The sequence below is a fragment of the Anser anser genome (genome assembly GCF_964211835.1).
Source record: "Anser anser genome assembly, chromosome: 34".
Classification (NCBI taxonomy): domain Eukaryota; kingdom Metazoa; phylum Chordata; class Aves; order Anseriformes; family Anatidae; genus Anser; species Anser anser.
The window spans coordinates 288640-313790 of record NC_139755.1 but is presented as its reverse complement, the minus strand read 5'-3'; the positions used below and the strand labels follow the sequence as shown (position 1 = coordinate 313790).

Here is a 25151-nt window from a genome sequence, read left to right as displayed (position 1 = left end):
CTGCGGTGGTGCAACCAGGCCGGTGGTGAAGCAACTGGGAGGAACTGGGAGGAACCGGGCAGGGCTGGGAAGAGCTGGTGCCTGGGTGGGGCCACGAGCCACGCCCCCGTGACGTCACTTTATTGGGGCGCCTGCCCCTTTAAGGGCCCGAGGGAGGCGGAGCCAGGTCCAGGGGAAGGGGACAGAGCAAACGGAGCCGTCCAATCAGGCGAGGGCAACGGCCACGTGGGGGAGGAGCTTGTCCAGCTGGGCGGCGGCCTCGGGGGCGGCGGCCAGCGGCGTCCCGGCCAATCGCAGGCGAGCCAGGCGGGGGCAGGCAGCCAATGGGGCCAGGTCAGAGGCGTGGCTTATAGCTGAGGGGGGCGGAGTCAAGGAGGGCGTGGCACAGAGAGGCCCCGCCCCTTGCAACAAGCCCCGCCCACCAGCCCCCATTCATTCATACCCAAGTGCCACTCCCCACTAGGCCACGCCCACGCTTTAAGCCCCTCCCCCTTCTACTAAGCCCCTCCCACAAACACCACGCCCACTCTTCAAGCCCCGCCCCCTCCCATAAGCCCCGCCCCCGCCCCTTACCCCCACGCGCCCATTAAGGCCCACCCGAACGAAGCCCTGCCCTTAAGCTAAGCCCCGCCCACCACGCCAAGCCCCGCCCACCACGCCAAAAGCCCCGCCCCCTCGCGCTAAGCCCCGCCCCCAGGATACGGTTGCCGTCCAATCGCAGCTCCTCCAGGCGCGGGAGGGGCGGGAGCCCCCGCAGGGTCCGCACCTTGTTGTGGGACACGTCCAGCACCTGAACGGGGGGGAAAGTCACGTGACCCCGCCGCCGCGTGACCCCCCCCCCGCCCCAAAAAAAGTCACGTGACAGGTCACGTGGCCCCACCTGAAGCCGCCGCAGCCCCCCCAGCCCCGGGGGCAGCGCCCCCAGCTCGTTCCGGGCCAGCTCCAGGCAGGTGGCGAGGGCCGCGTGCTCCAGCAGGGGCAGTGACGTCAGCGCCTGGGGGCGTGGCCAAACCGTAGGGGGCGTGGCCAAACCGTAGGGGGCGTGGCCAAACCCCCAGAGGGTGTGGCCAAACCATAGGGGGCGTGGCCAAACCCCCAGAGGGCGTGGCCAACCAACAGGGGGCGTGGCCAACCAACAGGGGGCGTGGCCAACCCACGCTTGGGGTGAGGTCGCCGCAGGGCGTGGTGCTGGGGGGGGCGGAGCTTCCAAGCCCTAAGCCCCGCCCCCACGCCCTAAGCCCCGCCCCCAAGCCCTAAGCCCCGCCCCTACCTTATCCTGGAGGCGGATCTCCCCAGGCTCCGCCCCCTGCCGCAGCACCTCCAGCGCCACCTCCGCCCGCGAGGCCACGTCCGCCACGAAGCCGCGCCGCAGCGGGTCCGCCTCCTGTCCCGGGCATGGCGGGGGGAGGGGGGGGGCGGGGCACATTGAGGCCCCGCCCACTTTTCCCTCCAGGCCCCGCCCCCCCTTTGCGGGAGGCCCCGCCCCCTACCTGCAGGGCGCGCAGGCACTGCCGCAGCTCGTCGCGGTGCGCCCGCGGGTCCAGGGCGCCCAGCAGCAGCGCCAGGGTCAGGAGGCAGCCTGACCAAAAAAAAGGGGGCGTGGTCAGCGCGGTGGGCGTGGTTACACAAGGGGGCGGGGCTTAAAGGGGGTTGGGGGCGGGGCTTACCCCGGCTGCGCGGCTCCAGCTCCAGCAGCTCCCGGCACGCCTGGGCCAGCTCCGAGAGCACCGCGGGGTCGGACACGCCCACTTCCGGCCTGGGGGCGGGGCCACGGGTCAGGGGGCGTGGCCTCGACCAGGTGGCGTGGCCTGACCCGAGGGGGCGGGGCCTGACCCGAGGGGGCGTGGCCTGACCCGAGGGGGCGTGGCCTCAATTATGCTGGGGGGCATGGGGCGAACCGTAAAGGGGGCGTGGCTTATCGCAGGGGGGCGTGGCTTACGGCAGGGGGCGGGGCTTAACAGAGGGGGCGTGGCCTGGTGGCTGAAAGGGGGCGTGGCCACCCGGAGGTGGGTTAAAGGGGCTTCCGCCATAGGTGGTAAAGGGGCGTGGCTTAAGGAAAGGGGGCGTGGCTTAAGGAAAAGGGGGCGTGGCTTAAGGAAAAGGGGGCGTGGCTTAAGGAAAAGGGGGCGTGGCTTAAGGAAAAGGGGGCGTGGGTTAAGGAAAAGGGGCGTGGGTTAAAGATAAGGGGCGTGGTTTAAGGAAAAGGGGGGCGTGGTTTAAGGAAAAGGGGGCGTGGCTTAAGGAAAAGGGGGCGTGGCTTAAGGAAAAGGGGGCGTGGCTTAAGGAAAAGGGGGCGTGGCTTAAGGAAAAGGGGGCGTGGTTTAAGGAAAGGGGGCGTGGTTTAAGGAAAAGGGGGGCGTGGTTTAAGGAAAAGGGGGCGTGGCTTGAGGAAAAGGGGGCGTGGCTTACCAGATCAGCTCCCGGGCCGCGATTGGCTCCTGCCACCACGCCTCAGTTTCCCCTGGGGGGACGAGGATGGGTTAAAGGGGGGGCGGAGCCGTGCGTTTATACCCCGGGGGCGGGGCTTAAAAGGGGGGCGGGGCTTAAAAGGGGGCGTGGCCTCCTACCTGGGCGGAGCATCACCTCGCAGTGGGCGGGGCCTCGTTGCCAGGCGACGCGGAGGCGGGCGGGGGGCGTGGCCAGGCCGGGGGGCAGGCCGCAGACCTGGGGGGGGCAGGCGTTAAATGGAGGCGGAGCCTTCCGGCTTTAACCCCGCCCACTTTTCGCTAGCCCCGCCCCCCCTGATGACGTCACACCTACCCAGAAGCAGCTGGGGCGGGGGCGGCCATCGGCGGGGCGCCAGGGCCCAGGGAGGGGCCGGTCCTCCAGGGCGGCCTCCAGGGACCCGGGGGCGACCTGTGGGGGGGGGGCGTGGTTTATCGGGGGGGGCGTGGCTTATTATGGGGGCGTGGCTTATCGAGGGGCGTGGTTTATCGAGGGGGCGTGGCTTATTAAAAAGGGGCGTGGCCTCACCGCGACGGGGCGGGAGAAGGCGACGGCCAGCGTGCCGCCCTCCAGGTCGGCGTGGAGGCTCAGGAGGCGGGGCGGGGGCGTGGCTAAAGGGGGCGGGGCCAAACGGGGCGTGGTCACCAAAAGGGGGCGGGGCCTGCGCGTGGCCCCGCCCCCCCCTCATGGCCCCGCCCCTACCGCGGGCCAGCAGGCAGCGCAGGTAGACCCAGGCGCTCTGGTCCTGCGGGTCGGTGAAGACGGCGTTCTGCACCAGCTCCAGCTCTGGTTTCGGGGTAAAACCGCCGGATTTCAGGCAACGGAGACCCAAATCCGGGGGTTTTCGCCCCGAAAAGGTGCTACGAACCTCGGCGGAGGCGGGCCGGGGGCAGCGGGCCGGCGGCCAGGAGCCGGCCCCGGTGGTGCCAGGCGGAGAAGTTGGAGAAGTCGCGGGCCAGCAGCTCCGCCGTGAAGGCCAGCTCGGCCTCCGCCTCGCCCCCGGCCTCCGCCCGCCGGTGCTCCCACGCGTGGACTGCGGGGGGGGGGGACGGCCGTCAGGGCTCCCAGTACGGCCCAGTACGGCCCAGTACGGCCCGGTACGGGCCTAGAGGCCCTGAACCGTCTCCCAGTAGGGTTGCAGAGGTCAAAACCGGCCTCCAAGTACGGGCGTAGAGGCCAAAAGTCTTCCCAGTAAGGCCGTGGAAGCCCAAAACGTCCTCCCAGTATAGCCCAGTATGGCTTTAGAGACCCGCAAGTTCTCCCAGTATATCCCAGTACAACCCAGTACACCTTTAGAGACCCTAAAAAGCCTCCCAGTACCGTTCTAGAGGCCCAGAAGTCCTCCCAGTAAGGCTGTAAAGGCCCAAAAGGCCTCCCAGTATAGCCCAAGACTCCCCAAATGGCCTCCCAGTACATCCCAGTACAACCTGGACACCCAAAAGTCCTCCTGGTATGTCCCAGTATGAGCTAGTATGGTTTTAGAGGCCCTAAAAGCTATCCCAGTAAGGCTGCAGAGGCCCAAAATAGCCTCCCAGTACAACCCAGTATGGTTTTAGAGACCTGAAAAACCTCCCAGTGTGTCCCCGTACAACCCAGTATGGTTGTAGAGGCCCAACTGGTGTTCCAGTAAGATTGTGCAAACCCAGAATTCCTCCCAGTAACACTGTAGAGACCCAAAACTTCCTCCCAGTATAACCCAGTACGCCTTTAGAAAACTAAAAACACTCTTAATGCGTCCCAGTACATCCCAGTATGGTTTTAGACTCTAAAAGTCCTCCCAGTACGGTTGTAGAGGCCCAAACGGCCTCCCAGTACGGTTGTAGAGGACCAAAAGTCATCCCAGTATAACCCAGTACGGTTTTGGAGGCCCTAAAAGGCGCCCCAGGAAGGTTGCAGAGACACAAAACATTCTCCCAGTACATCCCAGTATGGTATTAGAAACCTAAAACTCCTTCCACTATCACGCGGTATGACTTTACAAACCAAAAGCTCCTCCCAGTACATCCCAGTATCACCCAGTATGGTTTCAGAACCCTCAAGCTCCTCCCAGTATCACCCCAAACACCCAGAATATCCTCCCAGTACATCCCAGTATGGCTTTTGAGGCCTAAAACTCCTCCCAGTATGGTTTGCGACACCCAAAATACTTTCGCAGTATGTCCCAGTATCACCCAGTGTGGCTTAGGCACCCCAAAACTCCTCCCAGTACATCCCAGTATCACCCAGTATGGGTTTAGACGCCTGAACGCCCTCCCAGTATCACCTTAAAGCTTTCCCAGTATAAACCAGTATGGTTTTACACACCTAAAACTCCTTCCAGTACACACCAGTATGGTTTTAAAGACCCCGAATCCCTCCCAGTATGGTTCAGGACCCCCAACCCGCCCTCCCAGTGCTCCCCAGTACCACCCCCCACCCCTCCCAGTCCAAACCAGTCCAAACCAGTAACCCCCTACCCCCAAAAACCCTCCTAAAATCCCCTTTTTTAGCCCCAACCCCCCCCAAAGAAAACCTCAGAGCCCCTCCTAGCGGCCCCCCAGTGCCCCCCAGTGCCTCCCAGTGCTCCCAGTCTCACAGTTGCGGGGGTCGGCGTCCAGCAGGCGGGCGCAGAAGGCGCGCTGGGCGGCGGGGTCGGGGGGCGCATGCCGCAGCACCCAGCGCCGGTGGTGCCAGGCCCCGTAGGACTTGGGGTTCACCCCCAGGCAGCCCCCCACGAAGGCCAACTCGCCCGGCACCCTGCGCACCAGTACAAACCAGTAAGAACCAGTACAAACCACTAAAACCCACTAAAAAACAGTGCGAACCAGTATAAACCCATATAAACCAATACAACTCAGCACACGCCCATAAACGGCTTTGGGTGTTCCCCAGTGCCCTCCCAGTGTCCCCCAGTTCCCTCCCAGTATAGCCCAGTTCCCTCCCAGTATCTCCCGGTGCCCCCATATCCCCTCCAAGTCCCTTCCCAATGCCTCCCAGTATATCCCAGTTCCCTCAAACGCCTCCAAATCCCCTCCCAGTATACCCCAGCGCCCCCCAAATCCCCCCCATACCCCCTCCCAGTTCCCCCCAGATCCCCTCCCATTCTCCCCCCAGTGTCCCCCACTCCCTCCCAGTCCCCCCAAACCCCCTCCCAGTATACCCCAGTATACCCCAGTGTCCCCCAAATCCCCCCATACCCCTCCCAGTATCCCCCAGTATCCCCCAGTCCCCCCCACGTCCCCTCCCAGTCCCCTCCACCCCCTCCCAGTCCCCCCAAACCCCCTCCCAGTATACCCCAGTATACCCCAGTGTGCCCCAAATCCCCCTTATACCCCCTCCCAGTATCCCCCAGTCCCCCCCACGTCCCCTCCCAGCCCCCCCACCCCCTCCCAGTTCCCCCCAGTTCCCCCCAGTCCCTCCCAGCCCCCTCAACCCCCTCCTCCCTCCTCCCCCCTCCCTCCCCGCTCCCCCTCCCACCCCCGAAGCCCCGCCCCCCTCCCGCGAGGCCCCGCCCCCCGCGCCGCCATCCACCAATCGCCGCCCAGCAGCTCCAGCGCGTCACGCCGCAGGTTCCAGCACGTGCCCACGTCGGGATTGGCCGCCAGCACCGCCCCCGTCAGCTCCACCACTTCCGCGTCCAGCTCGCCCCGCCCCCGCTGCGCCATAGGCCAGCCGCGGCTCAGTGGGCGGGGCCAAGGCCGGAAGTGGGCGGGGTTGGGCCGGAGGTGGGGGGCGCGGTTACCTTGTCAATCAGCGTCGCCATGGCGACGCGGTAGCGCCGCAGCTTCTCCTCGCGCTGCCGGCGGCGCGCGGCGTCCGGGGGGCGGAGCTTGAGGCGGCCGTGCTGCGGGGCATGCTGGGATTGGGAGGGGGCGGGGGGAGCGGGGAGGGGCTGCGGGGGTACTGGGAGGGGGCTGGGGGGTACTGGGAGGGGACTGGGGGATACTGGGATATACTGGGGGGTACTGGGAGGGGACTGGAATAGAGTGGGATGGACTGGGAAGCACTGGGCTGGGACTCAGAGGCAACTGGGATAGACTGGGAGGCACTGGGATATACTGGGAGGGCACTGGGAGGCACTGGGATATACTGGGAGGGCACTGGGAGGCACTGGGGTATACTGGGAGGGCACTGGGATGGGTCTGGGATATACTGGAGGGTCACTGGGAGCTCCTGGGAGCGATCAGAGAGCACTGGGAGGGGACTGGGAGGCACTGGGATGGACTGGGAACTGGGATGGGACTCGGAGGTGACTGGGAGGTACTGGGATATACTGGGAGGCAACTGGGACGGGCTGGGAGGCAACTGGGAGGTGACTGGGGTGGACTGGGAGGCCACTGGGAGGGACTAGAAAATGACTGGGAGGATACTGGGATGTACTGGGAGGGCACCGGGATGGGACTGGGATGTACTGGGATGAACTGGGGCATACCGAACGGCTACTGGGAGCTACTGGGAGGGACCGCAGCGCACTGGGACCTACTGGGAAGCTACTGGGAGGAACTGGGGGGCTACTGGGGAGGGCCGGGGGGGCTACTGGGCGGTACTGGGGGGCTACTGGGATGTACTGGGAGGCACTGGGGGCCGCGGGGCATTGTGGGCCGGACTCACCATAGCGGCGGGGAGCAGCGAGAGGCGCCGGGGCCGGGCCGGAGCGGCGGCGGGCGCGGGGCACGCCGGGAAGGAGGCGGAACCGGGCGCGGCGGAGCCGCGGTGCACTGTGGGGGAGCCACTCCCAAGATGGCGGCCGCCACGGTGCAACCAAGATGGCGGCGGCCAGTGGCGGCGGCCATTTTGTCCCTCCCTCAGCGGGCGGCGCGGCGGGCGCCATTTTGTGCCGCCTCCTCCTCCTCCCTCCGCCGCTGCGGCCGGTGGGCGCCATGGGGGTGCGGCGGGGCCGGGGGGCCCCGGGGCTGGAGGGCGACGTCGCCGCTTATTTCCGACGGGCTCTGGAGACGCTGCAGGAGGGGCTGGGCCCGGAGGAGCTCGGTGAGAGCGGCTGGGGGGCGCCGGGGGCCGCGGGACGGGGGGTTTGGGGCCGGGGGGGGGGGATTCCTGAGGGGAGCTGGGGGGGTTGCTGAGGGGAACCGGGGGTTTCGTGAGGGGATAAAGGCGTTAAAAGGGATTTTTGGGGGGGTCGAGGCTAATTTGAGGGGTTTGTGAGGGGATTTGGGGGGTTGGAGGGGGTTTTAAGGGGTCGGGGCGCTTTTTGGGGGATTCATGAGGGGGTTTGAGGCGGGGCGAGGCTCCTCTGAGAGGAACTGGGGGTTCCGCGAGGGAATTCGCGAGATTAAATAGGGGTTTAGGGGGTTAAAGAGGGTCTGGGGGCGATTAGAGAAGGTTTTAGGGGGGTTGAGGCCCTTCTGGGGGCTCCATGAGGGGATTTGGGTTCCTTAAGCCTTCCCTGAGGAGATTTGGGGTCTCCACGAAGCATTTTAGGTAGAAACAAATCCATTTTTAAGGAGTTTCAGGGTTTCCTGAGGGAATTTGGGACTTTTTAAGAGCATTTGGGGTCGCTGTAGGGAAACAGTGGTTCACTGTAGGGAAACAGTGGTTCATTGAGGCTATTTTGGGTGAATTTAGGTCATTCTATGGGGAAATTTAAAGAATTAAAAATCATTTAGGGGGATTTAAGGGGTTTATTTAGAAGCTTTTGCTTTCTTACGGAGTCATTTAGGGGCAAAATAGAGAAATTTGGGATTCTTAATCGGGTTTAGAGGTAGCTTTAGAGAATTTTGCTTTCTCAGGGAGTCATTTAGGGGAAAAATAGAGAAATTTGGGATTCTTAATGGGGTTTGAAGATATTTTTACAGGGCTTTGCTTCGTTAGGGAGCCGTTTGGGGGCAAATAAAGAAACTTTAGACCGCTAACGGGTTGAAATAAAGATATTTAAGATGATAATTGAATGTTTTTTGTTGTTTTTTCTCTTTTTTCCAGATCTTTTTGCCACAAACGTCCTGGCGGAGGCGGTGCGGCGGGCCGGGGTCGCCCTGGACCCCAGCGGCTCGCGGGTGCTGGAGGCGCTGCTGCCCCGGGCACCGGCGGCGGTGCTGAGCCGGGTGCTGGGCCCCTTGGCGGGGGGCCTGGGGGGGCCCGCGGGGCACCCGCTGGGGGCTCGGGTGCTCGAGGCTGCCCTGCGGCGGGTCCCGGAGGTGGCGGGGCCGCCGGGGGCCGCCGCGGGGCGGCTGGAGGACGCCGTGGGGCGGCAGGCGGCGGCGGTGCGGGCCGAGGCGGTGGCGTTCGCCCGGCACCCCAGCGGCAGCTTCGTGCTCAGGGCACTGCTCGGGGCGCTGGGGGGCGTCCGGGGGGCAGGTGAGGGGGGTTTGGGGCTTTTTGGGGGGGATTAAGGGATTTTTGGGGGGGGTTTGGGGGCTTATCGGGGGGGGTTTAAGGGCTTATCGGGGGGGGTTTAAGGGCTTATCGGGGGGGGTTTAAGGGATTATCGGGGGGTGTTTCGGGGGGATTGGGGGCTTTTAGGGGGAAGTTAGGGGAATATTGGGGGGGTTGGGGGGTTAGGGGATTATTGGGGGCTTTAGGGGGGCTTTTGGGGACATTTGGGAGATTATTGGGGGTTTTCGGGGGGGGTTTAGGCAAATATTGGGGGCTTTTGGGGGTCTTTAGGGGATTATTGGGGGCTTTAGGGGGGCTTTTGGGGACATTTAGGAGATTATTGGAGGTTTTTGGGGGGGGTTAGGTAAATATTGGAGGCTTTTGGGGGTCTTTAGGGGATTATTGGGGGCTTTAGGGGATTACGGGGGGCTGTTTAGGGAATTATTGGGGGTATTTGGGGGAGTTCAGGGGATTATTGGGAGCTTTTGGGAGGGGTTTAGGGGATTTGGGGGGGGGTTAGGGGATTATTGGGGACTTTGGGGGGGATTTGGGGGGGTTTCAGGGGGTTATTGGGGGTTTCAGGGGGCAATTAAGGGGAATTAAAGTTAATTAAGGGAAGAATGAATTAATAGGAAAGGAAATTAATTAAGGGGAGGAGGAATTAAGGGGGAAGGTGCCGTGCTCTCACTGCTCTTTGCCCCCCCCAGGACCCCCTCACCCGCCCCACGGGGGGGTGGAGCCTAAACCAGAGGGGGCGGAGCTTCCCCCCTCCTTCCCCCTCCTCCTGGGGCAATTGGCGGAGGTCTTCGAGGAGAATCTGCCCTGTGAGTGGGGGGGGGGGGCAAATACCCCCTTAATTACCCCCCGGCCCCCTTAATTACCCCCCGGCCCCCTTAATTACCCCGCGACCCCCCCCAATTACCCCCCATCCCCTAATTGCCCCCCCCGCCCCCACTAATTGTCCTCCCCCCCCAATTGCCCCCAGCCCTGGTGTCCCCGCCCTGCGCCAGCCTCTGCCTGCAGGGGGCGCTGGAGGCGCTGCGCCACAGCCAATCGCCCGCCTGCGCCCGCCTCTGCGACGCCCTCATTGGCTACCTGGCCCCGCCGGGACACGCCCCCGGGGAGAGGTGAGCTCCCATTGGTTAGTGCTGGGGGGGGGGGCTTGCGGGCTTGTTTTTGATTGGTTGTGGGGTTCTGACTGTTTGTTTCTGATTGGCCGGGGTTCCGGGTGGTTGTTTTTGATTGGTTGAGAATCTTGGTTGTTTGGTTTTGATTGGTCGGGGGTTCCGGCTGCTTATTTCTGATTGGCTGGGGGTTCCAGTTGCCCATTTTTGACTGGCTAGAAGTTCTGATTGCTTGTTGTTGATTGGCTGGGGCTCGTGGCTACCTGTTTTTGATTTGTTGGGGGTTGTAATTCCCCGTTTCTCATTGGCCGGGGGTTCCGGCTCCCCGTTTCTCATTGGCCGGGGGTTCCGGCTCCCCGTTTCTCATTGGCCGGGGGTTCCGGCTCCCCGTTTCTCATTGGCCGGGGGTTCTAACTGCCTGTCTCTGATTGGCCGCAGCCCGCTGGTGGCAGCAATGCAGGACGCGCAGCGCGGGCGCCTGGTGGAGGCGGTGCTGGCGGCGGCCGGGCCCCAGCGGCTGCGGGACCTCTTCCGGGAGCACCTCCAGGGCCGCCTCATGGGCGTGGCCAACCACCGGCTGGCCAATCACGGCCTGCAGCGCCTGCTGGACCACGCCCCCTGTGACGTGGTAGGCGGGGCTTAAACCGGGGTGCACCAAGAGGGAGGGGGGGGATGCGCGAAGCTCCGCCCGCTAGTGGGCGGGGCTAACATTGGCTCCGCCCCCCAGGTGGGGGCAGTGCTGGAGGAGCTGGGCCCTGACCTGCAGCAGCCCCTGGCGCGGGGGCACCCCGGGGTGCTGACAGCGCTGACGGGCGCCTGCCGCCGCCACCCCCCGCTGCAGCCCCGGGCCCTGCGCCGTGTGCTCGAGGTAAGCCCCGCCCCCTTTTCGCCCGAGGCCCCGCCCATCGCCCCGCCCACTCGGCTAAGCCCCGCCCCCTTTTTTTTGGTCTCGCCCAATAGGCTTTCGACTGCTGGGAGCCGCCCGAGCGCCGCCAGGGCTGTGTGGGGCCGCTGGCTGCCCTGCGGCCCTGGGGGGGCGGGGACAAGGAGCAGGGGGCGGAGCCTGAGGTGAGGGGCGGGGCTACGGCGGGGGGGCGGGGTTTCCTGGCTGCTCTGTGTCCCCTGGGTTGATCCCAGTCCCTCCCAGTGCCTCCCAGTCCCCTCCCAGTCCCCTCTAAATCCCTCCCAATCCCCCCCCAACTTCCTTCTACCATATCCCAGTACATCCCAGTATACCCCAGCGCCCCAATACCCCTCCCAGTCCCCCCAAAACCCTTCCCAGTTCCTCTCAGTACTCCTTTCTCTCCCCGCAGCCCTCCCTGGGCACCGTGACGCTGCCGGGCTCGCTGCTCCTCCAGCACCTGCTGCACTTCGGGGACCCGGGCCCCGTGCTGGGGGCCCTGGCGGCGCTGCCCCCCGCGGCCCTGGCGGCGCTGGCGCTCAGCCCCCCCGGCAGCCGCGTGTGGGACGCGCTCCTCGCCTCCCCTGCCGTGCCCCCCCGCGCCCGCCGCCGCCTCCTGCACAAGCTCAAGGTACCGGCGGCCATCTTGGGGGGCTTTATACCCCCCCCACGATGTCACTTCCTGTTTGGCAGTGGCTTACGGGGGATAACGGGTGGGTTTTCCAGGGCCACTTCCTGTCGCTCGCCTGCCACCGCAACGGCAGCCGCGTCCTCGACGCCATCTTGGCCTCCTCCTCGCCCCGCGCCCGTGCCGCCATCGCCGCCGAGCTGGGTGAGCGCCCCTGGGTGCTCAGCACCCTCCCCCCGCCCCCCAGCGCCCCCAAACGGCCCCGCTAACGCCCCCACCCCCCCCCCGCAGCCCCCCAGCGCCCGGCGCTGCTGCGGGACCCCCACGGGCGCGGCGTCGAGCGGCGGCTGCGCCTCCTCCTGCGCCGGCCCCGGCAGTGGCGGCTGGAGGACTGAGAGCCAGCGAGTTCCCGCCGCCAGGGGTAGAGCGGCGTCGGGGGCGGAGCTTGGAGGAGCACGAGTACAAAGGTGAGACCATAGAGAGCGGCCACGGGCGGATAGAAAGTCCTTCTGCTTGGTATGGAGATCATAGAGGGGGTGGAGGACTGAGTAGAGCGTCTCCGAAGCTTGGGTGTGGCTTGCACCACTGAGATGTTGGAGGACTGAGGGCTAGAGTGTCACCTCTCTGCACTACAACCATAGAGTTGCTAGAGGACTAACAAGCATAGAGCAGCCTGGAGGACCAGTGGCCATAGAGCTCCTGGAGGACCAGTGACCATAGAGCTGCTGGAGGACCACCAGACCATAGAGCCGCTGGAGGACTGAGTGCCAGAGAGGACACCTCTAGGCGACGCTCTGGTACCGCATAGCCAAGTCTTGTCTGCTCTGTTTCTATTTTATCTGTATTTTTATAAATTAATCGATTTCTTCACATTTTTGCTTTATTTCCACAACCAGGGGGTGGGGCCAGGCCCGTTGGCTCCTCCCACACCCCCCCCCCCGCCCTTCGGCGGCCATTTTGTGGCTCCCCGTGAGTCTTCCAAGCCATATAACAGCTCTTTATTGGCGGGTTATGGGGGAGGGGGCGGGGCTACGGGAAGGGGGCGGGGCCTAATGCTCGTAGGCCCCGCCCCTTTGGGGCGCGCTGTCCAGGAGGCGGCGCAGGAGGGCCGAGAGGTTGAGCAGGCTCTGCCCCACGGCGCGCGTCGTGGCCGCCAGCAGCCGCAGCAGCTCCCTGGGGGGGGGTGTGAGGGGTGAGGGGGGGGCTCGGAGCTGCCCCACGGCGCAGGGGATGGGGAGGGGGGTCAACGGGGTTGACCCCACAACCAACGGGGCGTTCCGTGGGGCAGAATAAGACCCCACGGGGTCAACGTTGACCCAAGGAAGCACGGAGAGCTTCTATGGGGCAAGACCTTTCTCCACCCCATTGGGATCTCCATGGGGGGGCGTAGTCAATGGGGCCATCCCCACACCCAACGGGGCTTCCTGTGGGGCAGGAGAAGACCCCAAAGAGTTGACGCTGACCCAACACCCCCAAGAAACCCTTTTATGGGGCAAAACTTTCTCATCCCCCGTTGGGACCTCTACGGGGAGAAGGGTCAATGGGGCCAACCCCATAACCAACGGGGTTTTCTATGGGGCAGGAGAAGATCTTAGGGGGTTATGGGGGACCCACCTCAGCAGGCGCTCGGGGCCCAGCCCCGCCACGTCGCAGCGCAGCCCCCGCACGGCCGCCGTCACCCGCAGCCGCCCCACCAGGTCCTGGGGCCCGGCGCGCGCCAGCGCCACTGTCACCCGCGCCACCTCATCCCCGCCCCGTGCCCCGGGGGGCTCCCACTGCCCCCCGAACGTCACCGCCTGTAATTTTGGGGAGAAAAGCAGAGATTTAAGGGGCGCTGAGCGGGGGGAGGGGAGGTTTTGGGGTTTGGGGGCTCACCTTCGGGGGCTCCCAGCGCTGGCCCGGCCCCAAAGCCACGAGGGGGGTGTGGGGCGGCAGCGCCCCAAAGAAGCCCTCGGTGTCCACGGCCGTGCCGTCCTCCGCCAGCACCAGCTCCACCGGCAGGGGCAGGCCCAGCGCCTCCGCTGCCTGCCCCGGGGGGTGGTTAAGGGGTCGGGGGGGGGCAGTTATGGGGTCAACGAGGCAGTTATGGGGTCAACGAGGCAGTTATGGGGTTGTGGGGGGCAGCTATGGGGTCTTACGGGCTCACTTGGTTGTGTTGTGGGGTCAATTATGGAACCTAAATTCAATTCGGGGGCAATTAGGGGGGCTCCCAAGGGGCAATTGCGGGTCTTGGGGGCAATTATGGGGTCGTGAGGGCGGTTATGGGTTCATGGGGGGTAATTATCGGGTGATTTTGTTGGGTTGCGGGGTCAATTACGGGGTCTGAGTGTGATTTGGGGGCAATCGGGGGCTCCCAAGGGGCAATTTTGGGTCCCGGGGGGCAATTATGGGCTTTGGGGCAATTACAGGTCTTGGGGGTAATTATAGGTTCGGGGGGCAGTTTTATGGGGTCTCAAGTGACAATTGTGGGTCTTGGGGGTAATTAGAGGGGGTCTTGGGGGTAATTAGAGGGGGTCTTGGGGGTAATTAGAGGGGGTCTTAGGGGTAATTAGGGTGCTCCCAAGGGGGCAATTACAGCTCTTGGGGGCAATTTAGGGGGTCCGAAGGGGGCAATTATGAGTCTTGAGGGTAATTGGGGGAAGTTTTGGGGCAATTGCAGGTCTTGGGGGCAATTATGGGATGTCCCAAGGGGGCAATTGATAGTCTGGGGGGGCAATTATGGGGTGTCGGGGGGCAATTGGGGGTCTTTGGGGCAATTATGGGGGGCAGATAGGGATCTTGAGGGGATCCCAGGGGGGCAATTGCGGCTCTTGAGGGTAATTACGAGGAACATTGGGGGCAATTAGGGGTCTGGGGGGCAATTAGGGGTCCTGGGGGCAATTATGGTGGATCTTGGGGGCAATTAGGGGGCTCCCAAGGGGGCAATTAGTACTCTTGAGGGCAATTATTGGCAATTAAAGACCGTGGGGGCAATTAGGGGGTCCCCGGGGGCGGTTGCGTCCCTCACCTGCCCCCGCAGCTCCTCCAGGCCGGCCGCCAGCACCCCCCGGGGCCGCCCCCGGCGGTGGTCGCACACCCAAAATGGCCGCGGGGGCGGGGCCGGGGCGGGCCAGGCCCTGCGGGCCACCGTCCTGGAGGGGGCGGGGCGAGAGACAAGCCACGCCTTCAAGATGGCCGCCTCCAGCAGGGCGCCGCCATCAACATGGCAGCCCCCGTCGGCACGCCGCCTCCCGCTCAAAATGGCGGCCCCCCATCAACCTCCCGCCTCCCGCCCAAGATGGCGGCCCCCGCCCAAGATGGCGGCCCCCACCCAAGATGGCGGCCCCCACCCAAGATGGCGGCCCCCACCCAAGATGGCGGCGCCCGTCTCGCTTCAAAACCAAGATGGCGCTGCCCACGCCCTCCCCCGCCGCTCCCACAGGCCCGCTCCCCGCGCTCACCGCAGCACGTCCATAGCTTGGGGGTCCCGGGGGGGTCCCGGGGGGGTCCCGGGGGGGTCCCAGAAGGTCCCGGGAGGGGGTTCCCGGTTGCGGCCGGGCCCGCGCTGGGCACTGCGGGCGGTGAGGCCTCGGGCGGGCTCCGGGGCCAACTGCGAGGGCTGGGGGCGGGGCGCGTTTAAGAGCGGAGCGAGCAGCCAATCGGCGGCGCGCATGCAAATGAAGGCGGAGCGCCAGCCAATCCGCTGCTGGCAGGGTTCGAAAGGGCGGGGGGGGATGGCAGCGCGCCGCGCCCCTCTCCCCGCCGCCCGCCAATCACGGCCCTTCTCCCTTCCCATTGGCTGCGCCGCCTGAGGTGGGCGGGAGCCAAGATGGCGGCGCCCATGGCGGCGCGGCGGCTGCTGCGGGCCCCGTGGGGCGCGCGGGGGGCAGCGGGGCGCAAGGCACGGCGGGAAGGGGGCGGGGCCTGGGGGGGGCCCTATGGGGGGCCCTATAGGGTCTATGGGGGCCCTATGGGGGGATCTGGGGGGGGTTGAGGGGTCCCTATAGGGCCTATAAGGGTCTGGGGGGTCCCTATGGGGCTCTGGGGGGGTCTCTGTAGGGCCTGGGGGGGGCCCTATAGGGTCCCTGTGGGGATCTGGGGGGCTTGGGGGGTCCCTATAGGGCCTGGGGGGGGTCCCTATAGGGCCCATAGGCGCCCTTATAGGGTCTTTATGGGGCTCTGGGGGTCCCTATGGGGCCAATGGGGTCTCTATAGGGTCTATGGGGGTCCCTTGGGGGGCTCTGGGGGTCCCTATAGGGCACTGGGGGGGTTGGGGGGTCCCTATGGGGCTCTGGGGGGGTCTCTGTAGGGCCTGGGGGGGGCCCTATAGCGTCCCTGTGGGGATCTGGGGGGCTTGGGGGGTCCCTATAGGGCCTGGGGGGGTCCCTATACGGTCCCTATGGGGCTTTGGGGGGCCTATGAAGCTCTGCGGGGTCCCTATGGGGCTCTGGGGTGTCTCTATAGGGCCTGAGGGGGTCCTTACAGAGCCTATGGGGGTCCCTACAGGGTTTGGGGGGCCTTTATAGGGCCTGGTGGGGGGCTTTAAAGGGCTCGGGGGGGTCCCCAGGGGGTCCCTATGATTCTATAGGGCCCGGGCCCCCACCCGCTGACCCCCGTCTCTGCAGCACGCGGGGGCCGTGCAGCCCGGGGCCCTGCAGCTGCCCCCAGCCCTGGTGCGGGCGGCGAAGATCCTGCTGCAGGAGGGAGGTATGGGGGCTATGGGGGGCTCGGGGGGGGGGCTGTAGGGGGTCTTTGGGGGGCTGTAGGGGGGTTATAGGGACTGTTGGGGGGGTTGTAGGGGGGTTGTAGGGGATTATAGGGGAGTTATAGGGGGGCTATAGGAGATCTATAGGGGATCTGTAGGGGCTATAGGGTGGTTATAGGGGCTGGGGGGGCCTATAGGGGCTCTATAGGGGCTCTATAGGGGTTATAAGGGATCTATAGGGGCCTTATAGGAGCTATAGGGGCCATATAGGTGTTATAAGGGATCTATAGGGGCCTTATAGGGGCTATAGGGGCCATATAGGTGTTATAAGGGATCTATAGGGGCCATGTAGGGGTTTTAGAGGATTTTTAGGGGCCATATAGGGGATCTAGGGGATCTGTAGGGGCCATACAGGGGCTGTAGGGGATCTATAGGGGATCTATAGGGTCTGCAGGGCTGTGCTGACCCCCCTTTCCCCCCCCCCCCCCCCCCTCGTAGGCTGGAGCCGGGCGCAGGCGGAGGCGCTGAGGCTGCGGCTGTGGGGGCGGCGCCCCCCCGGTGAGCCAGGCGGTGACGTCATCGGAGGGGGGTGATGACGTCATCGGGGGTGATGACGTCATCGAGGGGGGTGATGACGTCACAGCACCCCCCCCCATACACGTGTATATGTCCCCAGGGGCTCCGGGAGCGAGGAAGCGGAGCCGGAGCCCGGAGCCCGAAGTGAGGTGCCCGGGGGGCCCTATAGGGGTGGGAGGGGGGCCCTATAGAGACCTAGGGGGGTTTTGGGGTACTGCAGGGGGTCTCTGGGGCCCTATAGAGGGTCTGGGGAGTCCTATAGGGGGCTTGGGGGCCCTATAGGGGGACCTAGGGGGGCCTAAAGGGGTCTGCGGGGCCCTGTAGTGGGTCACTGGGGGCCTATATGGGGTCTGTGGGGTCCTATAGGGAGCCTGGGAAGCCCTACGAAGGGTTTTGGAGTCCTATAGAGGCCTTACAGGGGGTCTACGGGATCCTATACGGCGTCGCTGGGGGTCCTATAGGGGGTCTGGGGGCCCCTATGGAGGGCTTTGGGGTCCTATAGAGACCCTGTAGGGGGTCCTATAGGGGGTTTGGAGGCCCTATGGGGGGGGGTTGGGAGCCCTATAGGGGTCTGTGAGGTGCTATAGGGGGGCTTGAGGTCGTATAGGGGGTCTGTGGGACCCTATAAAGGCCCTATAGTGGGGTTTTGGGGTCCTGTAGGGGGTCACTGGGGTCCTATGGGGGGGGGGGGGGATCCTATAGGGGATCTCTGGGGTCCTGTAGGGGTTTGAGGGGTCCTATAGAGGCCCTGTAGGGGGTTTGGGGTCGCTATGGGGGGTCTCTGGGGCCCTATAGGGGGTCTGTGGGGCCCTATAGGAGCCATGTGGGGGGGGGGTTGGGGTCCTATAGGGGCGTGTGGGGCCCGGTGAGGCCCTATAGCCCCCATAGGCACCCCTATAGGGTCCCCCTCTGCCCCCAGGGAGACGGCGGAGGCGGCGCGGAGCTACCTGGCGGCTCGCCTGGCGCGGGACTACGCGGCCGCGGGGCGGGCGCTCGGCGAGGTGGGGGCGGTTTTGGGGGGATTTTGGGGCGTTTTGGGGTTTTTTGGGGGGGGATTTTGGGGGCTGACCCCCCCCATTCCCCCCCCCCCAGATCCGGGCGCGCGCCCCCGACTTCGCCCCCAGGACCCTGCTGGACGTTGGCTCCGGGCTGGGCACCGCGTGCTGGTGAGGGGACTATAGGGGATCTATAGGGGCTTGGGGGGGGGTCTATAGGGGTCCATAGGGGGACTATAGGGGCTGGGGGGTCCCCTATAGGGGTCCGGGGAGGGGTCTGAGGGGTCCCCTATGGGGGTTTGGGGGGCCTGTATGGGGTCTATAGGGGCTGGAGGTCCCCTATAGGGTCTGGGGGGGGTCTATAGGGGTGTAGGACGCCCCATGTAGGGTCTGGGGGTGGTGTCTATAGGGTCTGTAAGGGGCTTATAGGGGTCTGAGAGGGTTCTGTAGCGCCTGTGGTGTCCCATATAGGGTTATTTGGGGGGTCTATAGGGTCTGGGGCGTGTCTATAGGGTCCATAAAGGGTCTATAGGGTCTGGGGGTGTCCCCTATAGAGGGCTGGGGGGCTTATAGAGGATTTATAGGGTATCTGTAGGGTCTGGGGTTTCTCCTATAGGGTCTAGGGGATCCCCTATAGAGCCCGGGGGGGGGTATATTGGGTTTTGGGGGGGTCTGGGGGTTCCCTATAGGGTCTGCGGGGTGGTCTATATGGTCTGGGGAGGGGGTATCTATAGGGTCTGGCCCCCTATAGGGCGGCGCAGGGCGTGTGGGGCCGCAGCCTGCAGCAGTTCGTGTGCGTGGAGCCCAGCGGAGCCATGAGGGAGCTGGCCGAGCGCCTGCGCCACGGTACGGGCAGGGTTTTGGGGCGATTTCGGGCGGTTTGGGGCAATTTGGGGGGACTTGGGGGGATTGGGGGCGGTTTTGGGGGGGGATTTGGGGCGATTTTGGGGGGATTTGGGGCGGTTTTGGGGGGATTTGGGGCGATTTTTGTGGGATTGGGGGGCAATTTAGGGGGGTTTGGGGCAATTCAGGGTCGCTATGGGGGATTTGGGGCAATTTTGTGGGGATTTGGGGCCATTCAGGGTCACTGTGGGGGATTTGGGGCGATTTTGTGGGGATTTGGGGCGATTCAGGGTCGCTATGGGGGATTTGGGGTGATTTTGTGGGGATTTGGGGCAATTCAGGGTCGCTATGGGGGGTTTGGGGCGATTTTGTGGGGATTTGGGGCAATTCAGGGTCACTGTGGGGGATTTGGGGCAATTTTGTGGGGATTTGGGGCAATTTTGGGTCGCTACAGGGGATTTGGGGCGATTTTGTGGGGATTTGGGGCAATTCAGGATCAATATGGGGGATTTGGGGCGATTTTGTGGGGATTTGGGGCAATTTTGGGTCGCTACAGGGGATTTGGGGCGATTTTGGGGGGATTTGGGGCAATTCAGGGTCGCTATGGGGGATTTGGGGCGATTTTGTGGGGATTTGGGGCAATTTTGGGGGATTTTGGGGCAAGTTAGGGTTGCTATGCAGGATTTGAGGGGGTTTGGGCCGTTTTGGGGGGGATTTGGGCCGTTTTGGGGGGGATTTGGGCCCTTTTGGGGCCCTTTAGGGTCCCTTTGAGGCCCTTGGGGGTGGGGCCACCAGGCCCTGACCCCCCGTTTGCCCCGCCCCCAGGGGGCGGAGCCACGCCAGGCCCCGCCCACTTCGGCCCCGCCTTCCTCCGCCCCCTGCTCCCACCTGGCCCGCAGGTGAGCCCCTCCCCTCGAGGGGGCGGGGCCAAGCTAGGCCCCACCCCCTCCTCCAAGCCACGCCCCCTCCCATTTGGCCCCGCCCCCTCCCTGCTGCCCCCTGCCCTGATTGGCCGCGCCCCGTGACCACGCCCCCTTCTCTTGGCCCCGCCCCCCCAGGCCCGCTGGGAGCTCGTGATTGGTCAGCGCGCCCTTGGGGGGCTGCGGGGGCGGGGCCAGCGGGCCCGGGCCCTGCGGGGGCTGTGGGGGAGGACGGGGGGCGTCCTGGTGAGTGGGGGCGGGGGGGGGGGGGTTTGGGGGGAATTCGGGGGATTTTGGGGTCCGGGGGGGGATGGGGTGGGCCGGGGGGGCTGCGGGGGGGTTTGGGGGAGGGATTTTGGGGGGGGTAAGGGGGGATTTGGGAGCATTTGGGGGGATTTGGGGGGATTAAAGGGGGCTTTGGGGGGGTCTGGGGAGGATTTGGGGGGATTTGGGGGCATTTTGGGGGCATTTGGGGACATTTTGGGGGGATTTGGGGTCATTTCAGGGGGCTGGGGGGATTTCGGGGGGGCTTGGGGTCATTTGGGGGGGTTTGGGGGGTTTTGGGGGGATTTTGGGGGGTTTTGGGGTCATTTGGGGGGATTTGGGGACATTTTGGGGGGTTTGGGGTCACTTGGGGGGATTTTGGGGGGGGTTGGGTCACCTGGGGGGGGTCATAGGTTGCCCCCCCCCCCCCCCCTCCCCCAAGGTGCTGCTGGAGAACGGGACCCGCGCCGGGCACCAGGCGCTGATGGAGGCACGGGAGGAGCTGCTGCAGGTGGGTGACGTCATCAGTGACGTCATCAGCGACGTCATCAGTGACGTCGTCGGCCCTCACTGAGGTCATCGATGACATCGCCGACCCCTTTTATCCCACCCCTCTCAAAAAAAAAGGGACCCGACGCTGACGCCGTGGAGATCTTCGCCCCGGTGAGCGCCCCCAGAATGTCCCCAGTCCCTCCCAGTCCCTCCCAGTTCCTCCCAGTATCCCCCAGTCCCCTTCCCCCCATGTCTCCGCAGTGTCCCCACCGCCTGCCCTGTCCCCGGCTGAGCCAGGGCCGGGCCTGCGCCTTCGCCCAGAGCTTCTGGCCCCTGCCGCTGTCGGGGGTGAGCACTGGGATATACTGGGACGGGCTGGGATATACTGGGGGTGCACTGGGATATACTGGGGTGAGCTGGGGGGGGCGCTGGAATGGACTTGGGGGGCACTGGTACATCCTGGGGGGACACTAGGATGGACTGGGGGGCCACTGGGAGATACTGGGATGTACTGAGGGGGCACTGGGATGTATTGGGGTGGACACTGGGACGTACTGGGACATACTGGTTTGTACTGGGACACGCATTGCTTCCCCCACTGTAGAACCCTGCAGCCCCCGAGCGGGAACTGGTGGCCTTCCTGGTGGTGCGGAGGCTCGGGAGCTCGATGACGTCATCAGAAGACCCCGTGACGTCATCGCCGGGCCCTGTGACGTCATCGCCGGACCCGATGATGTCATCACCGGACCCGATGACGTCACCGCCGGGGGGCTGGGCCCGGGTGACCGCCCCCGTCCGCCCCCGCCCCCGCCACGTCTCCCTGTCCCTCTGCTGCCCGGACGGGGCCCAGCGTCGCCTGGTGGTGACGGCGGCCCGGCACGGCCGGTAGGCGGGGTGTGATGTCATCGGTGACGTCATAACGCCGAGGGACACGCCTGCTTATGACATCGTCCCGCAGGTCCCTCTACCGCCAGGCCCGCACCAGCCGCTGGGGCGACCTCCTGCCCTTCCCCGGAGAAGGGGTGGCAGCCAATGGGAGGGGAGAAGGGCGGTGACGACATTCTGGTGAGTGACGTCATCCTGCGTGACGTCACCCCCCAATGGAGAAGCGTGAGGGTGCTGAGCCGCTTGGGGACTACAACTCCCGGCAGCCTTTGCGCGCCCAGCACGCGTGCGCAGTCGGGCCGCCGGGGACTACAACTCCCAGCAGCCTTTGCGGCCTCGCGCGCATGCGCCGCCGCCCCCACTTCCGCTTCCTCTTTCTTCTTCCCCCCTCTCTCTCCCCGTTGCCGCCGCCATGTTCCTGCAGTGCTACTACAACGAGCGCGGCGAGCGCGTCTACACCCTCAAGGTACCGGGGAGCACCGGGAGGGCTCCGGGGGGAACCGGGAGGGATCCGGGGGGGCTCCGCGGCTCGTTCCCGGCCTCACGCCCCCCCGCTGTCCCCGCAGAAGCTGTCCCCCGCCGGCACCCCGACGTTCTCGGCGCACCCTGCCCGCTTCTCTCCCGACGACCGCTTCTCCCGGCACCGCCTGGTCCTCAAGCGCCGCTTCGGCGTCCTGCTCACCCAGCAGCCCCGGCCGCTGCTCTGAGCCGGCCACCGGGAGCGGCTCCGGGAGCTCCCCACCCCCCACCCCCCCCCCGACGGCGGGGACCCGGCGCTAGGACCCGGCGGAGCCCCCCGAGCCGCCGCCGTTTCCATTCAATAAAATGAGTTTTTCCCAGGCTGCGCCCACGTGGTCTACGGGGGGGGGGCGGGCGTGGCTTCCAGCAGGCCACGCCCCCTCCGCTCGGCGCCGCCCAATCAGCGCTTCCCATTGGCCGCGCTTCCCATTGGCCACGCCCCTGCGGCACCCCCACCCCTGCCGCAGCGGGGGGCGTGGCCTCGCCGCCTCAAGCCCCGCCCCCCCCCCCCCCCCCCGCTGCCTCATCCCCTCCTGTCAGCGGCGGCCCCGAAATCGGCGCTTTTCGGCCCAAAACCGTACGCTACGGGGGGAGGGGGGGGGCGGGGGGGAGGGAAGGAGAAGGGGTTGGGCCCCGTTAGGGGGGGCGCTTAGGATTGGAATGAGGGGGGTTCGGACCCGGAATTCTGCCTTTTGGACCCAAATTCGGGGGGGGCTCGGACCCAAAATTGCGTCTTTTTGGACCCAAAAAGGGAGGTTTGGACCTAAAGTTGTGGGGTTTGGGCCCAAACTGGGAGGTTCGGGGGACGGGAAGGGGGTTGGGCTTGCAGTCAGGGAGGTCGGCCCCAAAATAACCCTTCCTCTACCCCAGTTGTGGCGCCGTGGGTGGGGCGGGCCCCAAAACGGTGCGTTTTTGCCCCAAAATGCAGTATGATGAGGCCCTGAAGAGGGGTTGGGGTGCTGGGAGGGGGGTGTCAGATGCCAAAACGCCAGTTTTTCACCCCAAAAAGGCCACACCGGGTGCTGCAGGGAGGGGCGGGCATCTCCCCGGGGGGGTCAGTACCCAAAATTGAGGTTTTTTCCCCCCAAAATAGCATTGTTCTCCCCAGACAAAATGCTCATTTTTTTTTCCTTAAAAGCGTGTGTTTTATTTCAAAATCGTTGTTTGTGGGTGTGGTTTAAAACTTTTTGTCCTTAAATTGCTTTATTTTTTTAGGAAGGATTATTTTTCCTCGAGTTTTTTCTCTCAAACAGGAGCTTTCCTCCCTCAAAATGTTCTCTTTTTTTCTCCCTCAAAAAGGGCATTTTGCTCCCCAAAAGAGTGTTTTTCTCCTCAAAACCTGATGTTTTCCCCTCAAGCTGGGGCCTTTTTCCTCAAAACTTTGGCTTTTCCCCTCCAAACTGGGCCCTTCTCCTCAGAAACTGACACTTTCCCTCAAAATTGGGCCTTTTTCCTGAAAAATGACTTTCTCCGCTCAAAAACTGACATTTTTCCCCTCAAAACTGGGGCCTTTCCCCTCAAAAACTGACATTTTCCCCTCCAAATTGGGTCCTTTTTCCTCAAAACTGGCATTTTCTTCCCAGAACTGGTGCCTTTTTCCTCACAATATGACATTTTTCCTCAAAACTGGGCCCTTTCCCTTCAAAAACTGACATTTTCCCTCAAAGCTGGGCCTTTCTCTTCAAAAACCATCATTTTTTCCCTCAAAAAAGGACATTTGCTCACAAAACTGGGCCCTTTCCCTTCAAAAACTGACATTTTCCTTCAAAACCTGACTTTTTCTTCAAAAACTGACATTTTCCCCTCCAAATTGGGGCCTTTTCCCTCAAAAACTGACATCTTCCCCTTGAAAACTGACATTTTCCTCCCTAAACTGGCATATTTCCCTCAAAATCTGAGTTTTTTCTCTCAAAAGCTGACGTTTTCTTCCCCAAACTGGGCCCTTTCCCCTCAAAAACTGACATTTTCTCTCAAAACTGGGCCCTTTCCCCTCAAAAAAACTGTCATTTTCCCTCAAAACTGGGCTTTTCTCCTCAAAAACTGTCGTTTTTCCCTGAAAAACTGACATTTTTCTCACAGAACAGGGTCTTTTCTCCTCAAAACCGGGCCCTTTCCCCTCAAAAACTGACTTTTCCCCCTCAAAAACTGACATTTTCCCTCAAAACTGGGACCTTTCTCCTCAAAAACTGACATTTTTCCCTCTAAATGGGATCTTTTTTGTCAAAAACTGACATTTTTCCCTCAAAACCCGTCATTTATCCCTCCAAATTGGGTCTACTTCCCTCAAAAGTGACATTTTTCCCTCAAAAGTGACATTTTTCCCTCAAAACTGACATTTTTCCCTCAAAACTGGGCCCTTTCTCCTCAAAAACTGACATTTTTCCCTCAAAACCGACATTTTTCTCCCAAAACTCGTCCGTTTCCCCTCAAAAGCTAACGTTCCCCTCCTTTCTTCGCCCTTTTCTCCCCAAACCCCCCTTCCCCCCCCAACCCCCCCCCCCCCTTTTATACCCCCCCAGGCCGCCGTGGCCCCGCCCCCCGGCCGTGACCACGCCCACCCGCCGGTCGCCATGGCAGCGGCGGTGCGCTTCGTGGTGACGCCCAGCCGGGGGGGGAGGCGTCCGAGAGCAGCCCCGAGCCCCCCTCGGCCTCCAGCTCCCGCCCCCCCCCTTCCGACAGCAGCCCCAGCCCCAGCGAGGCCTCGGCCCCCCCCCGCGCCGAGCGTGGTACGGCCCGCGGGGGGGCGGGGCCGGGGGCGGGGCTTGAGGGGGAGGGGGCGTGGCCTCGCTCATCCCCGCCACCCCATAGGCCACGCCCCCCCGCCGCCTGGCCACGCCCCCTCCGGAGGCCACGCCCCCTGTGACCCCAGCCTGGCGCTGTTCGAGGTGAGCGGCCCCTCCCCCCCCTAAAATGGGCCCGCCGCCCCGGGGCCAAAATCGGGGGTTCTGAGCCCAAAACGGGGGTTCCTGACCCCAAAATGCCCCGTGACCCTATAAGACCCCCTGACCCTAAAACAGTCCATGACCCTAAAGGACCCCCTGACCCTAAAAGAGCCCCTGACCCTATAACCCCCCCCGTGACCCTATAACCCCCCCCGTGACCCTATAACCCCCCCCGTGACCCTATAAACCCCCCCTGTGACCCTATAACCCCCCCTGTGACCCTATAACCCGCCCGTGACCCTATAACCCGCCCGTGACCCTATAACCCCCCCCATGACCCCATAACCCCCCCCGTGACCCCATAACCCCCCCGTGACCCTATAACCCCCCCCGTGACCCTATAACCCCCCCGTGACCCTATAACCCCCCCGTGACCCTATAAACCCCCCCGACCCTATAACCCCCCCTGTGACCCTATAACCCGTCCGTGACCCTATAACCCCCCCCGTGACCCTATAACCCACCCCGTGACCCCATAACCCCCCCTGTGACCCTATAACCCCCCTGTGACCCTATAACCCCCCCCGTGACCCTATAAACCCCCCGACCCTATAACCGACCCCGTGACCCTATAAGACCCCCTGACCCCAAAGCGGTCCCTGACCGTAAAAGAGTTCCTGACCC

General features: G+C 64.2%; 4 protein-coding genes across 25 annotated transcripts; 2 read left to right on the top strand and 2 right to left on the bottom strand.

Annotated features, from left to right (window-relative positions):
- Window positions 1–78: 78 nt before the first annotated feature.
- On the bottom strand, window positions 79–7161 carry RABGGTA (Rab geranylgeranyltransferase subunit alpha). Its single transcript, XM_083814950.1, has 16 exons — window positions 7036–7161; window positions 6167–6268; window positions 5956–6080; window positions 5021–5181; window positions 3314–3478; window positions 3148–3231; window positions 2974–3056; window positions 2761–2856; window positions 2568–2664; window positions 2410–2461; window positions 1668–1756; window positions 1491–1579; window positions 1271–1384; window positions 881–994; window positions 703–790; window positions 79–353 (listed from the first exon to the last, which is right to left on the bottom strand). The coding sequence occupies exons 1-16, from the start codon at window positions 7036–7038 to the stop codon at window positions 205–207; spliced, it is 1611 nt and encodes a 536-aa protein (XP_083671076.1). The 5' UTR covers window positions 7039–7161; the 3' UTR covers window positions 79–204.
- On the top strand, window positions 7154–12277 carry NOP9 (NOP9 nucleolar protein). Of its 5 annotated transcripts, XR_014575879.1 has the most exons (11): window positions 7154–7413; window positions 8362–8736; window positions 9462–9578; window positions 9740–9881; window positions 10317–10506; window positions 10606–10746; window positions 10839–10946; window positions 11192–11410; window positions 11506–11611; window positions 11699–11874; window positions 12049–12277. XR_014575879.1 is itself a non-coding variant. In XM_083814947.1 (10 exons), the coding sequence occupies exons 1-10, from the start codon at window positions 7191–7193 to the stop codon at window positions 11800–11802; spliced, it is 1725 nt and encodes a 574-aa protein (XP_083671073.1). In that variant the 5' UTR covers window positions 7154–7190; the 3' UTR covers window positions 11803–12277. The 5 variants fall into 5 exon arrangements, 1 of the variants encoding a protein (XP_083671073.1); XR_014575876.1 differs by lacking the exon at window positions 9462–9578; XR_014575878.1 differs by lacking the exon at window positions 10839–10946.
- On the bottom strand, window positions 12231–15182 carry CIDEB (cell death inducing DFFA like effector b; the record flags this gene model as incomplete). 3 transcript variants are annotated; one of them, XM_083814979.1, is made up of 5 exons in its annotated part: window positions 12231–12580; window positions 13022–13203; window positions 13283–13432; window positions 14415–14538; window positions 14848–15182. In XM_083814979.1, 5 exons carry the CDS (start codon window positions 15180–15182, stop codon window positions 12457–12459), a joined length of 915 nt encoding a protein of 304 aa, XP_083671105.1. In that variant the 3' UTR covers window positions 12231–12456. The 3 variants fall into 3 exon arrangements, with proteins under 3 accessions (XP_083671105.1, XP_083671107.1, XP_083671106.1); XM_083814981.1 differs by lacking the exon at window positions 13022–13203; XM_083814980.1 differs by lacking the exon at window positions 13283–13432.
- On the top strand, window positions 15058–21906 carry LOC310888344 (H/ACA ribonucleoprotein complex subunit 3-like). Of its 16 annotated transcripts, none has more exons than XM_083814965.1 (16): window positions 15058–15287; window positions 16012–16093; window positions 16590–16649; window positions 16768–16816; window positions 17587–17668; window positions 17760–17833; window positions 18414–18508; window positions 19331–19395; window positions 19561–19671; window positions 20132–20200; window positions 20317–20352; window positions 20443–20529; window positions 20786–21066; window positions 21140–21246; window positions 21491–21532; window positions 21633–21731. In XM_083814965.1, the coding sequence occupies exons 1-14, from the start codon at window positions 15216–15218 to the stop codon at window positions 21234–21236; spliced, it is 1260 nt and encodes a 419-aa protein (XP_083671091.1). In that variant the 5' UTR covers window positions 15058–15215; the 3' UTR covers window positions 21237–21246; window positions 21491–21532; window positions 21633–21731. The 16 variants fall into 16 exon arrangements, with proteins under 16 accessions (XP_083671091.1, XP_083671083.1, XP_083671092.1 ...); XM_083814957.1 differs by having other exon boundaries at window positions 19331–19404; window positions 19564–19671; XM_083814966.1 differs by lacking the exon at window positions 16590–16649 and having other exon boundaries at window positions 19331–19404; window positions 19564–19671.
- The last annotated feature ends 3245 nt before the right edge of the window (window positions 21907–25151 follow it).